Source organism: Entelurus aequoreus, linkage group LG19 (genome assembly GCF_033978785.1).
Source record: "Entelurus aequoreus isolate RoL-2023_Sb linkage group LG19, RoL_Eaeq_v1.1, whole genome shotgun sequence".
NCBI lineage: Eukaryota > Metazoa > Chordata > Actinopteri > Syngnathiformes > Syngnathidae > Entelurus > Entelurus aequoreus.
Window position 1 is genome coordinate 6,583,308 of NC_084749.1, and position 12,500 is coordinate 6,595,807.

General features: G+C 34.3%; 1 protein-coding gene across 2 annotated transcripts in view; it reads left to right on the plus strand.

The window, feature by feature from the left end:
• LOC133635040 (insulin receptor-like) overlaps positions 1–12,500 on the plus strand; it is a 212,595-nt gene that overhangs the window by 119,265 nt on the left and 80,830 nt on the right. For both annotated transcript variants that reach the window (XM_062027761.1, XM_062027762.1), the window contains exons 3-4: positions 3,879–4,087; positions 7,692–7,825. In XM_062027761.1, the coding sequence (XP_061883745.1) occupies positions 3,879–4,087; positions 7,692–7,825 (343 nt within the window). The remainder of the gene's footprint in view (positions 1–3,878; positions 4,088–7,691; positions 7,826–12,500) is intronic.

Here is a 12,500-nt window from a genome sequence, read left to right on the forward strand (position 1 = left end):
TACATTATATATCAATATATATCAATACAGTCTGCAAGGGATACAGTCCGTAAGCACACATGATTGTGCGTGCTGCTGCTCCACTAATAGTACTAACCTTTAACAGTTAATTTTACAAATTTTCATTAATTACTAGTTTCTATGTAACTGTTTTTATATTGTTTTACTTTCTTTTTTATTCAAGAAAATGTTTTTAATTTATTTATCTTATTTTATTTGATTCATTTTTTTAAAAAGTACCTTATCTTCACCATACCTGGTTGTCCAAATTAGGCATAATAATGTGTTAATTCCACGACTGTATATATCGGTTGATATCGGTATCGGTTGATATCGGTATCGGTAATTAAAGAGTTGGACAATATCGGCATATCGGATATCGGCAAAAAGCCATTATCGGACATCCCTAGTTGTCCCGATATCAATATTTTAGTACCGGTACCAAAATGTATTTTGATACTTTAAAAATATTTTTTAAATAAAGGGGACCACAAAAAAATGTCATTATTGGCTTTATTTTAACAAACAATCCTATGGTACAATAAACATGTTTTTATTATTGTAATTTAGTCCTTAAATAAAAGAGTGAACATACTAGACAACTTGTCTTTTAGTAGTAAGTAAACAAACAAACACTCCTAATTAGGCATATGCAGTAACATGTTGTGTCATTTATACACCTATTATTTTGTCTACATTATGAGGGACAAACTGTAAAAATAGATTATTAATCTACTTGTTCATTTACTGTCAATATCTGCTTACTTTCTGTTTCAACATGTTCTATCTACACTTCTGTTAAATGTAATAATCACTTATTCTTCTCTTCTTTGATACTTTATATATGTATATATACATATATATATATATATATATATATATATATATATATATATATATATATATATATATATATATATATATATATATATATATATATATATATATATATATATATATATATATATTAGGGATGTCCGATAATGGCTTTTTGCCGATATCCGATATGCCGATATTGTCCAACTCTTTAATTACCGATACCGATATCAACCGATACCGATATCAACCGATACCGATATCAACCGATATATACAGTCGTGGAATTAACACATTATTATGTCTAATTTGGACATCCAGGTATGGTGAAGATAAGGTACTTTTTAAAAAAAATGAATCAAATAAAATAAGATAAATAAATTAAAAACATTTTCTTGAATAAAAAAGAAAGTAAAACAATATAAAAACAGTTACATAGAAACTAGTAATTAATGAACATTTGTAAAATTAACTGTTAAAGGTTAGTACTATTAGTGGAGCAGCAGCACGCACAATCATGTGTGCTTACGGACTGTATCCCTTGCAGACTGTATTGATATATATTGATATATAATGTAGGAAGCAGAATATTAATAACAGAAAGAAACAACCCTTTTGTGTGAGTGAGTGTAAATGGGGGGAGGGAGGTTTTTTGGCTTGGTGCACTAATTGTAAGTGTATCTTGTGTTTTTTATGTGGATTTAATAAAAAATTTAAAAAATAAAACGATACTGATAATAAAAAAAACGATACCGATAATTTCCGATATTACATTTTAACGCATTTATCGGCTGATAATATCGGCAGACCGATATTATCGGACATCTCTAATATATATATGTATATGTATATATAAATATATATATATATATATATATATATATATATATATATATATATATATATATATATATATATATATATATATATATATATATGTATATATACATATATATATTACATATATAAAAGCTAACTACAGAAAGAGATAAACTAGCTTCTACGACAACACGAAACTTGTTTGAGTTTAGAATACACAACACTGTGATAGGACACCAATCTGTACTGAGTGGAAAACATGAACAATCATATTAAAGTATCTGTAAAGTATTATTGCATGTTTTGTTACTACACAGCGAGCCAGACAGAGTATGTACTGAGTATGTACTCATGATCAACATAAAGTGTGACTCACTCGATGGACACTTTTGCGTTTTGTCCAGCTTCTGTGGGATATTTTTTCCAGTTTATTTGGGTAAGCACTCCATTTATGTTGAAATAGCATGGCTTCAAATTCCATATTCAGTCCTGTCCACGTCACTCTCTCGGCTTCTGTCTGCTCCAACGTCTCACCCTTCCTTCGTGCTCGTCTCTTTAAGCAGCAGTTCATCCTCTGTATACTCAGCGTCAAAAAGTATAAGGTGGTAAATTTGACCAAAAATAGTCATCTTTGTTGTTTGTTACCAAGTCTGCCATTATTATAAAACAGTTCCCCTTTAAGCTGATAGTTGAAACATGCCCTGTCACATCAAATAAGTGAAGGATGGAATTGTTGATATTTGCTTTAAAATGTAAATGAAGGATGTTTAATAAATGTGTGCATTCTTACTTCTGATCTGTCAATAAGTGTTTCGCTAGTGAAACGTAGCTTGATGCAAGTCAGCATTTGGTGCAAAGGTCGTTGGCGAGCATGAGACGTCATTAGTCTCTCCTGGGCCGCAATAACGGCCCGTTTATTAGATCATTACAGGGCACTGGTCGAAGCTGAAGGCTAATCCAATCCCATTGACACTTTGGCTGGAGGACCAAGCGTCGTTTCCCGATAGGTCAAACGAAAGCTGACATGAGCCCACGACATTTAATGTTCGGCCCCTTGGCGATGAAACTTGTCCCCGGACTGCGGCTGTGCGATATCAGCGGAATTGCACGTTTGCTTGCAAATTGCAGCTCGGGGCTTTTCTAACGGTGTGCTCTTTCTTCCACGTTGGCGTTGGCGTCTAAACGTGCAGGTTTGGACGAATTCAGTTGGAATTTTCGGACTCTAAATTTGTCAAAATAAGTGTTGCACACACAAAGACAATTTTTGTCACGATGTTAGACGGCAAACGCCGGATTATTTTAAGTCTTACAAGATTTTTACGGTATTGTCAGGTTCAAACACTGATGACATCTATTAAACAAGACAAGAAGCAAGGAATTAAACAGAGACAGAATTCAATTCAGCTCAATTGAGGAGAACCACGTAGACTACAGTGTCGTCCCACACTCTGACGAAAGATTGTACGCCTCCTCTTTTATTTGGACTTTCCCTGATTACATGGCAACAGCGCTTTCTAAAGGGACGGGGGTCGTAAACAGCCGCTGCCTTTGGTCACAAATACAGTTCAAAGAAAAGGTGCCTGGAGGGGAGTCAGGCCCTGCTTCCTCTCTGCTTTGTAGATCTCGGGTCAAGATAAAATCTTCCTGTGGATTACGATACATCAAAGAAACCGACGCCTTCATGTCGCTTCCCATCCTACACAGTGGCGTTTTACAAGCCTTTTGCTTGGTAGGATCAAAGACAGCTTTTGTCCTCTTGCCGGGAACTCATTGAAACACAAAGTTTTGTGATAACTTAGATACAATTATTCTGACACGTATATTCCAGTAAAGTATTATTTCATGTTTTGTTTGTACACAGACTATGCACTGTCATTGTAATAACACGCATGATGTGCTGCGTGGATCATGATTTAATATGAAGTGTGACTCACTGGATTGACAGTTGTGCGTTTGGTCCAGCCTTTTTCCCGGTTTATTTGGGTAAGCACTCCATTTGTGTTTAAATAGCTTGGCTTCAAGTTCCACATTTGTAACAACAAAGTCACTTTCACCTCACTCTTCCTTTTGTGCTCGCTTCTCGAAGCAGTAGTTCATCCTCAGTATGTTCAGCTTCAAAAATATAAGGTTGTGAATGCTCATTTTTGCCAGAAGTCGGAAGTGCGCTGCTATGGAAAGGGAAATAAATGTGTTCAAAACAACGTGTTAATCCTTTTACTAACCACCTTCCTCTCGCTCTGCAGTGTGCCTGGACCGCTGCAAGCATGGCGCGTGCAACCTCCAGGGCCAGTGCTGCCACGACCAGTGCTTGGGCGGCTGCTCCGAGCCGGGCAACGCCAGCAGCTGCGTGTCCTGCAGGAACCTCCAGCACGCCAGCAGCTGCGTGGAGAAGTGTCCCGCCGGGTACTACGTCTTCAGGGGGTGGCGCTGCGTCAGCTTCTCCTTCTGCCAGGTACTGACATTGGTTAGGGATGTGACCTCGTCAACATTTCACGGCACGATATCGTCACGGTATTAAGGCCACGGTTAGATGATAAAATCGTGGTATTGTCACACACAAAAAAAAAATTGCTAGGTAAAAACGCCATAGTGTGTGTCAGGTTCAAACACCTAACTATCTATTAAACAAGACATATTATACAGCAGCTGCACTGGGTCATAAACAGTTCAAACAAAAATGTGCTTGGAGCGGTGTCAGGTTTGCCCCCTCTCTGCTTGTAGATTTCGGGTCCTGATAAGTCCTTCCTGTGGCTGTCCAAGATCCGAGAAACCGACACATCTACGGCGCATTCCATCGCACACAGTGGAGGTTTACAAGCTGTCCGCCTTTTGCTTGATAAGATCAAAGACAGCTTTTGTCTTCACGCAGGGCAACCTCAACTCATAGCAAACAAGTTGTGTGATAACTTATATACAATTATTCTCACAGTGCGTATAATGAAAAGGAAGGATGAACACAAACACAATGCTCACATTAATTTATTATGTATGATATCTTGGAATTTTCTGGACTATAGAGCCGCACCCACTAAATGTTCAACATAGCAGTAATTAAAAATCCCTCATTTACATTATCATCACAGCCATTTATGACAAAAACAAGAGTAATAGTGTGACAGTGACTGACACGTGCATCACATCTCCTCAGAATGACAGCACATTGTGTTCAATATTTTGCACAAAGATAAAATAAGTCATAATTTGCGTTAATTTAATAGTTAAAACAAATGTGAAGTGAGTTATATTTATATAGTGCTTTTTCTCCAGTGACTCAAAGCGCTTTACATAGTGAAAGCCAATCTGGGAGCAGGTGGGTAAAGTGTCTTGCCCAAGGACACAACGGCAGTGACTAGGATGGCGGAAGCGGGGATCGAACCTGCAACCCTCAAGTTGCTGGCACGGCCGCTGTACCAACCGAGCTATACCGCCCCTGTGTAATGTAAATAATGGATCCCATATTCCAATATATGACACAGTTGTTACTGCTCTATATCTCCATGCTTGTGTGTACCAGTAGTATGACTTGGACTATCAACATCTATCCATTTTTTTTAAATATTACTGTTTTTTTACTGATCATGTTAAACACTTATGTTTTATTTTTTATTTTAATTCTTTAATTTTGTTATTTTATTTATTGCATTATTACTACTATTTCTGTCTCAATGTAATATTTTTCTAATTATTATATGCTATTTAAATGGTTGTTTTTTTTACATATATTTTATCATATTTTCACACTATTTTTAGATAGCATTAATTTGTGTTTATATGTATTTTTTTTAACATATATTTAATCATATTTTCACACTATTTTTAGATGGCATTGATTTGTGTTTACATATATTTTTTTACATATATTTTATCATATTTTCACACTATTTTTAAATGGCATTAATTTGTGTTTATATGTAATGTTTTACATATGTTATCATATTTTCACACTATTTTTAGATGGCATTAATTTGTGTTTATATGTAATTTTTTACATATATATTATCATATTTTCACACTATTTTTAAATGGCATTAATTTGTATTTATATGTAATTCTTTTACATATATTAAATCATATTTTCACACTATTTTTAAATGGCATTAATTTGTGTTTATATGTAATTTTTTACATATATTTTATCATATTTTCACACTATTTTTAGATGGCATTGATTTGTGTTTACATATATTTTTTTTACATATATTTTATCATATTTTCACACTATTTTTAAATGGCATTAATTTGTGTTTACATGTAATGTTTTACATATGTTATCATATTTTCACACTATTTTTAGATGGCATTAATTTGTATTTATATGTAATTCTTTTACATATATTTAATCATATTTTCATACTATTTTTAAATGGCATTAATTTGTGTTTATATGTAATTTTTTACATATATATTATCATATTTTCACACTATTTTTAAATGGCATTAATTTGTATTTATATGTAATTCTTTTACATATATTTAATCATATTTTCATACTATTTTTAAATGGCATTAATTTGTGTTTATAAGTAATTTTTTACATATATTTTATCATATTTTCACACCATTTTTAAATGGTATTAATTTGTGTTTACATATATTTTTTACATATATTTTATCATATTTTCACACTATTTTTAAATGGTATTAATTTGTGTTTATATGTAATGTTTTACATATGTTATCATATTTTCACACTATTTTTAGATGGCATTCATTTGTGTTTATATGTAATTTCTTACATATATTTTATCATATTTTCACACTATTTTTAAATAGCATTAATTTGTATTTATATGTATCTTTTTTACATATATTTAATCATATTTTCACACTATTTTTAGATGGCATTAATTTGTGTTTATATATACCTGTAGTATATTTGTACATATATGTTATCATATTTTCTCACTATTTTTAAATGGCATTCATTTGTGTTTATATATATTTTTTTACATATATTTTATCATATTTTCACACTATTTTTAAATGGCATTAATTTGTGTTTGTATGTAATGTTTTCACACTATTTTTAGATGGCATTAATTTGTGTTTATATGTAATTTTTTTAACATATATTTTATCACATTTTCACACTATTTTTAGATGGCATTAATTTGTGTTTACATATATATATATTTTGTTTTTACATATATTTTATCATATTTTCACACTATTTTTAGATGGCATTAATTTGTGTTTATATGTAATGTTTACATATATGTTATCATATTTTCACACTATTTTTAGATGGCATTCATTTGTGTTTATATGTAATTTTTTACATATATTTAATCATATTTTCACACTATTTTTAGATGGCATTCATTTGTTTTTATATATACCTGTAGTATATTTGTACATATATGTTATCATATTTTCACACTATTTTTAAATGGCATTCATTCGTGTTTATATATATTTTTTTACATATATTTTATCATATTTTCACACTATTTTTAGATGGCATTAATTTGTGTTTATATGTAATTTTTTACATATATTTTATCATATTTTCACACTATTTTTAGATGGCATTAATTTGTGTTTACATGAAATGTTTATATATGTTATCATATTTTCACACTATTTTTAGATGGCATTAATTTGTGTTTACATGAAATGTTTATATATGTTATCATATTTTCACACTATTTTTAGATGGCATTAATTTGTGTTTATATGTAATTTATTACATATATTTTATCATATTTTCACACTATTTTTAGATGGCATTAATTTGTGTTTATATGTAATAATTTACATATATTTGTATCATATTTTCACACTATGTTTTAGATGGCATTAATATGAGTTATTCTCCAGTGTGGACGCCTCAAAGGTGGCCTTTTCCCCTCAAATCCTTGGTGCCATGTTCTGTTTTCTTATTATGGGCCTGCTGCAATGCAAGCAGCCCATATTATTATTGTCAATATTGCTGTGTGCGTTTGTGTTTTATTCTCTTAATTCCTTTTTCCTATTTGTCTACAGTGTTTGCCACTTGCTGTAAAAAATCAAGTTTGATTTGGGCTAATTCTCCGACGTCTGCTGTTTTTTCACAGGCGCTCCACAACCAATGTAAGGAGACCAAGAGACAGAACCAAGGCCGGGAGTCTGGTTGCCATGAATACGTCATCCACAATGGCGCCTGTATTCCTGAGTGTCCTTCTGGATATACCACTATAAACTCCTCCATGTACGTCTGACACACACACACACACACACACACACACACACACACACACACACACACACACACACACACACACCACTGATGCCACCATTAACAACATTGGCGCCTTATGGATGGTAGCACAAGATCAGGTTCACCTTTATTTACCATAGACCGGAACATACTGTATCATATCATAGTACTATGAAGTGGAACTATGACATTTCAGACCTGAAAGTTGTAAAAATGGTTAGTCCTAGGGCTGAAAACTGTATCACGATATATGGGTGTTTTGTATCGGTCAATTCAGATAATTACTGATATTTTATATGACCTGTAATAATAACTAGAAAATTCCCGCGTTAATTTTGATGGGCCTGCTATCTGTGGCCGTACTTTTAAGATGGTGCCGGGTGTCTGAATCCGTGAGTTTTAAGTTTAACTGTACAAAATAAGCTACAGAGCTAGCATAAAACATTAGCATGTGTGCTAACGATGGCATGCTCACAGTTAGCGTGTCTCACATATCAAGTAACACGGCTGTAAGGTGTATGGCTGCGGAAGTAAAGAATAAAGTGAAAAAAACAACAAAATAAAAGTTAGCATGCTAATATTAGCTTGCTGGCATGCTAACTTTTGCATGGCAACAGTTAAAAAGTGTCACGTACTCTGGGGTAAACGGACGCAAATTTAGCTAAAAAAAATATGCTTATGTTAGCATGCAAGCAAGCTAACGTTTGCATGCTATCAGTTAGCGTGTGTCGAAAGTAGACGAGTGTGTGAACAAAATGAGACGTTAAGCACCGAGCTACGTGAAAGTAAGGCTGAGCTACAAGAGGAGGTAACCTCGTCTTTTTGGCGTTTGTCTCCGAGCAATCGTCCGTTAAAAGGGTACGTACCCATTCAATTGGCCCATTTTTTTAATATATCCGTGAATAGCGTCACCACGGTAACACGAAATGTTGCCAACTTAAAGTATCGGCGTAGGCGCGAGTGAGACCTTTCCGACGGTATAACATATGTGGGGGTTCGTTGGCCGATCCGTCTCGTATTAATCGTTAGAGAAACGTGCGGGAAATATAATAATAAAAGTTGAAGTATGTGGAATAATAATATGGGCTGCTTCCATTGCAGCGGGCCCATAATAATCCCCCTCAGCTATCACGGCAGAAATTGAATGCCTGCTTTGTGTTGCTTCACAACTTCCCGTTTTTTTTCCGGCAAAGAAAAATAATGATAACATTATTGATATCAGTGGATATATATTGATATCGTTTTATTGCCCAGCCCTGGATAGTCCTATCTCAATGACCTCATGATTATGACTGACCTAGCATTAGCATTCGTAGCCACTGGCTAAGTATTGCTTACTTTATAAGCTGGTCTGGATTCTAAATTCATGCCAGGCTCACTTTGCTGCCAATAAGTGATTCATTTCCTGTTTGAAAGATTACTCAGTCACTTGGAATCTGTTCCCTTAGGCGGCTTAAGTGTGATTATTTCTTGCGAAGCTTAAGTATTACAGGTTGTTGTTTTTGTACATTGAATCAGAGTGTCAAACGGAGCGTTCTAGTCTTATTAAATATGGATACAAGTCAACACTAACCGAGCTCAAACGAATAAGGCTCCACTCTGCCAAACTGCTCCAACTTGATGCTAATTTGCATTTGATGTGCCTTAGACAGGCTACAATTAGCATTAGCAGTTTGACATGGCTATTTCAACACCTCTAAATTTGGTAGTGAAAACCACAACTCCAGTGAATGTTACAATAAAGCAGCTGGTGCGTAATAAGTACAATACTTGCAGGGTAAATATTTTGTAGGGCACAGCATAACACACACAGCTTCATAGGAAAAGCTACTTCCTAGTTAGACAACACACCATAGTAGGGCTGCAACAACTAATCGATTACATCGATTAAAATCGATTATAAAAATAGTTGGCGATTAATTTAGTCATCGATTCGTTGGAACTATGCTATGCGCATGCGCGGAGGCTTTTTTTAATTTTATTTTTAAAAAATAATTATTTTTTTTATAAACCTTTATTTATAAACTGCAACATTTACAAACAGCTGAGAAACAATAATCAATATAAGTACAAAAACTGTACAAAACAACGGCAGGACGGCGCTGAGGCTACGTCCCATGAGGTGGCGTAAGCTAGCCAATGATGTGTCATGTGCAGCTCACGTGACCACGCCGTCTGGAAACATTTGAAAAATGGCGCAGGAAAACACTACCGATCGTTTAGCGGAGAAACATCTTGAGGTTATTGCTTCAATGGAGAAAAGTGTACGACCTAAGTCGTCAAAAGTGTGGGAACACTTCACTTTAAAGACTTCAAAGAAGAGCGTTTCCTGCAAAATGGCACGGAAGTACAACATTGCTTCAGGAGCACCTGAAGAAGAAACATGTTGCAGCCATGGATGAAGGGAAGAACTCACAGTACGTCACTTTTTAAGTCCATAGTGGCAACAAGCATTCATGAGTTCAGCTTTTTTGTGAGTAACTTTAAAGTTATGCCTTTGTTGCAACGCGGGGCTGATAATGTGTCTCCGGCACATTTGACTCCGTTTTGAGAGAGAAAACGCACAGTTACCAATTTGGAAATAAACGTAACGGACAGAAATATCTCAGGTTGGTTTCATAATGGATCAATGTAGCCGGGCTGATAAAGCTATATAAATATATTTAGATTTGAGTGACGCTTTAGTATAACTAAACGTTATGAAGGTGCTGCAATATTTCATGCTATTATTCAGAGGCAGCCTAAAATGAATCCTTTATTATTCACAACAGAAACGTGTACAATATCTGATTCAGTTCTGATGAGTTACATTTCTGTGTTATTATTGGTGTATGCTGCACCCCCAATGTCCACCACATGGTGCCACTATGCTGGGTTTTTTCAATAAAATACTGGAAAGGATAGAAATGTAGTTTGTCTATTTTATCCGATTATTAATCGATTAATCGAAGTAATAATCGACAGATTAATCGATTATCATATTAATCGTTAGTTGCAGCCCTACACCATAGAATGCCTACGCAGTACTGCCATCTAATGCTTTGGAAATGCAATTACATTGCAAATAAGACTAATGTGCCGTATTTTTCAGAGTATAAGTCGCACCGGACGAAAATGCTTAATAAAGAAGGAAACAAACATACAGTATATAAGTCGCATTTTTGGGGGGAAATGTGTTTGATAAAAGCCAACAGCAAGAATAGACATTTGAAAGGCAATTTAAAATGTCTAAAGAATAGTGAACAACAGGCTGAATAAGTGTACGTTATATGAGGCATAAATAACCAACTGCTATGTTAACATAACATATTATGGTAAGAGTCATTCAAATAACTATAACATATAGAACATGCTATACGTTTACCAAACAATCTGTCACTCCTAATCGCTAAATCCCATGAAATCTTATACGTCTAGTCTCTTACGTCAATAATATTATTTGATATTTTACGCTAATGTGTTCATCATTTCACACATAAGTCGCTCCTGAGTATAAGTCGCACCCCCGGCCAAACTATGAAAAAAACTGCCACTTATAGTCCGAAAAATACGGTACTGAATTTTCCGGACTATAGAATGCATCGGTATATAAACCACACCCACTAAATTTTTGGGAAAAGCGAAATAAAATAAAATCAATCTGTTTATTAGCCACACCGAAGTATAAGTGGCACATGTAAACGTTGCAAAATAGTTATTTAGAAAAAAATATTCTTGAAATACTTTCATTGTTTCCAAACGGTGTCTGTAACACGGCAGTAAAACGGCTGATCAAACAAAACAGAAGTCATGGTCATGGACCCACTAGTGGCGCAAGCTAGCTCTCCAATCAGCTAAACAGACTCAATAACTCCACGGTGACGTTTTGGTGAATTTACAAAACTGAAGCAATACAAAAAATGTTTTATTGTAAGTTAATAATACTCACACAGACACTTGTAAACGTGTTAGCATATTAGCTAATGCTGACGACGCGAGCTTGATTACATTACGATAGCACGTACAAATATGCATGAAAACACTTCTACAGACATCACACACGGGACGGTTTAGTAAGTAAGAATTGTTTTAGTTATATTGTAAAACTTACGAATTATCCGTACGAGCTACGGACGGCTAGAAGACGGAACGGCACTTCAACTTCCGGCTGAAAGCACTAAAAAGAAGGACACTACAGTGAGCAAACTCGTCCAAAAGATGGCGCCATAACACAAACAATACCACACCCTTTTTTAGGGTCTTTGCTTGTTTTCTTTTTGTTAAACTATTTGCATTATGGCCGTCAGCGTGGAAAATTACGTAAATTAGGAAATTGTTCCACACAGTAGCTCAGTTACAAAGGATGGAAAGGATAAGGATGGAAAGGATAATGCACGCAAGGGCAAAAAAAAAGAGGGCGAAAGCAAAAGGTATTAAGTAGACTAAAAATGTACCATAGTAGCAATATAACATATATGTAATATTTAGATATTATATATACAGTATATAATACATACTGATATATTATATTATTATATAATATATACAATATATAACAATGAGCATGTACAATATTACAGTACATGTAACAGCTGCAGCATAAAACAAGAGAGTAGATCCAGCAGAAAATAAACATAATAAACAAAGAGAGGTAGCTAACATAAAAGCGGTCAGGTTATAGACAAAG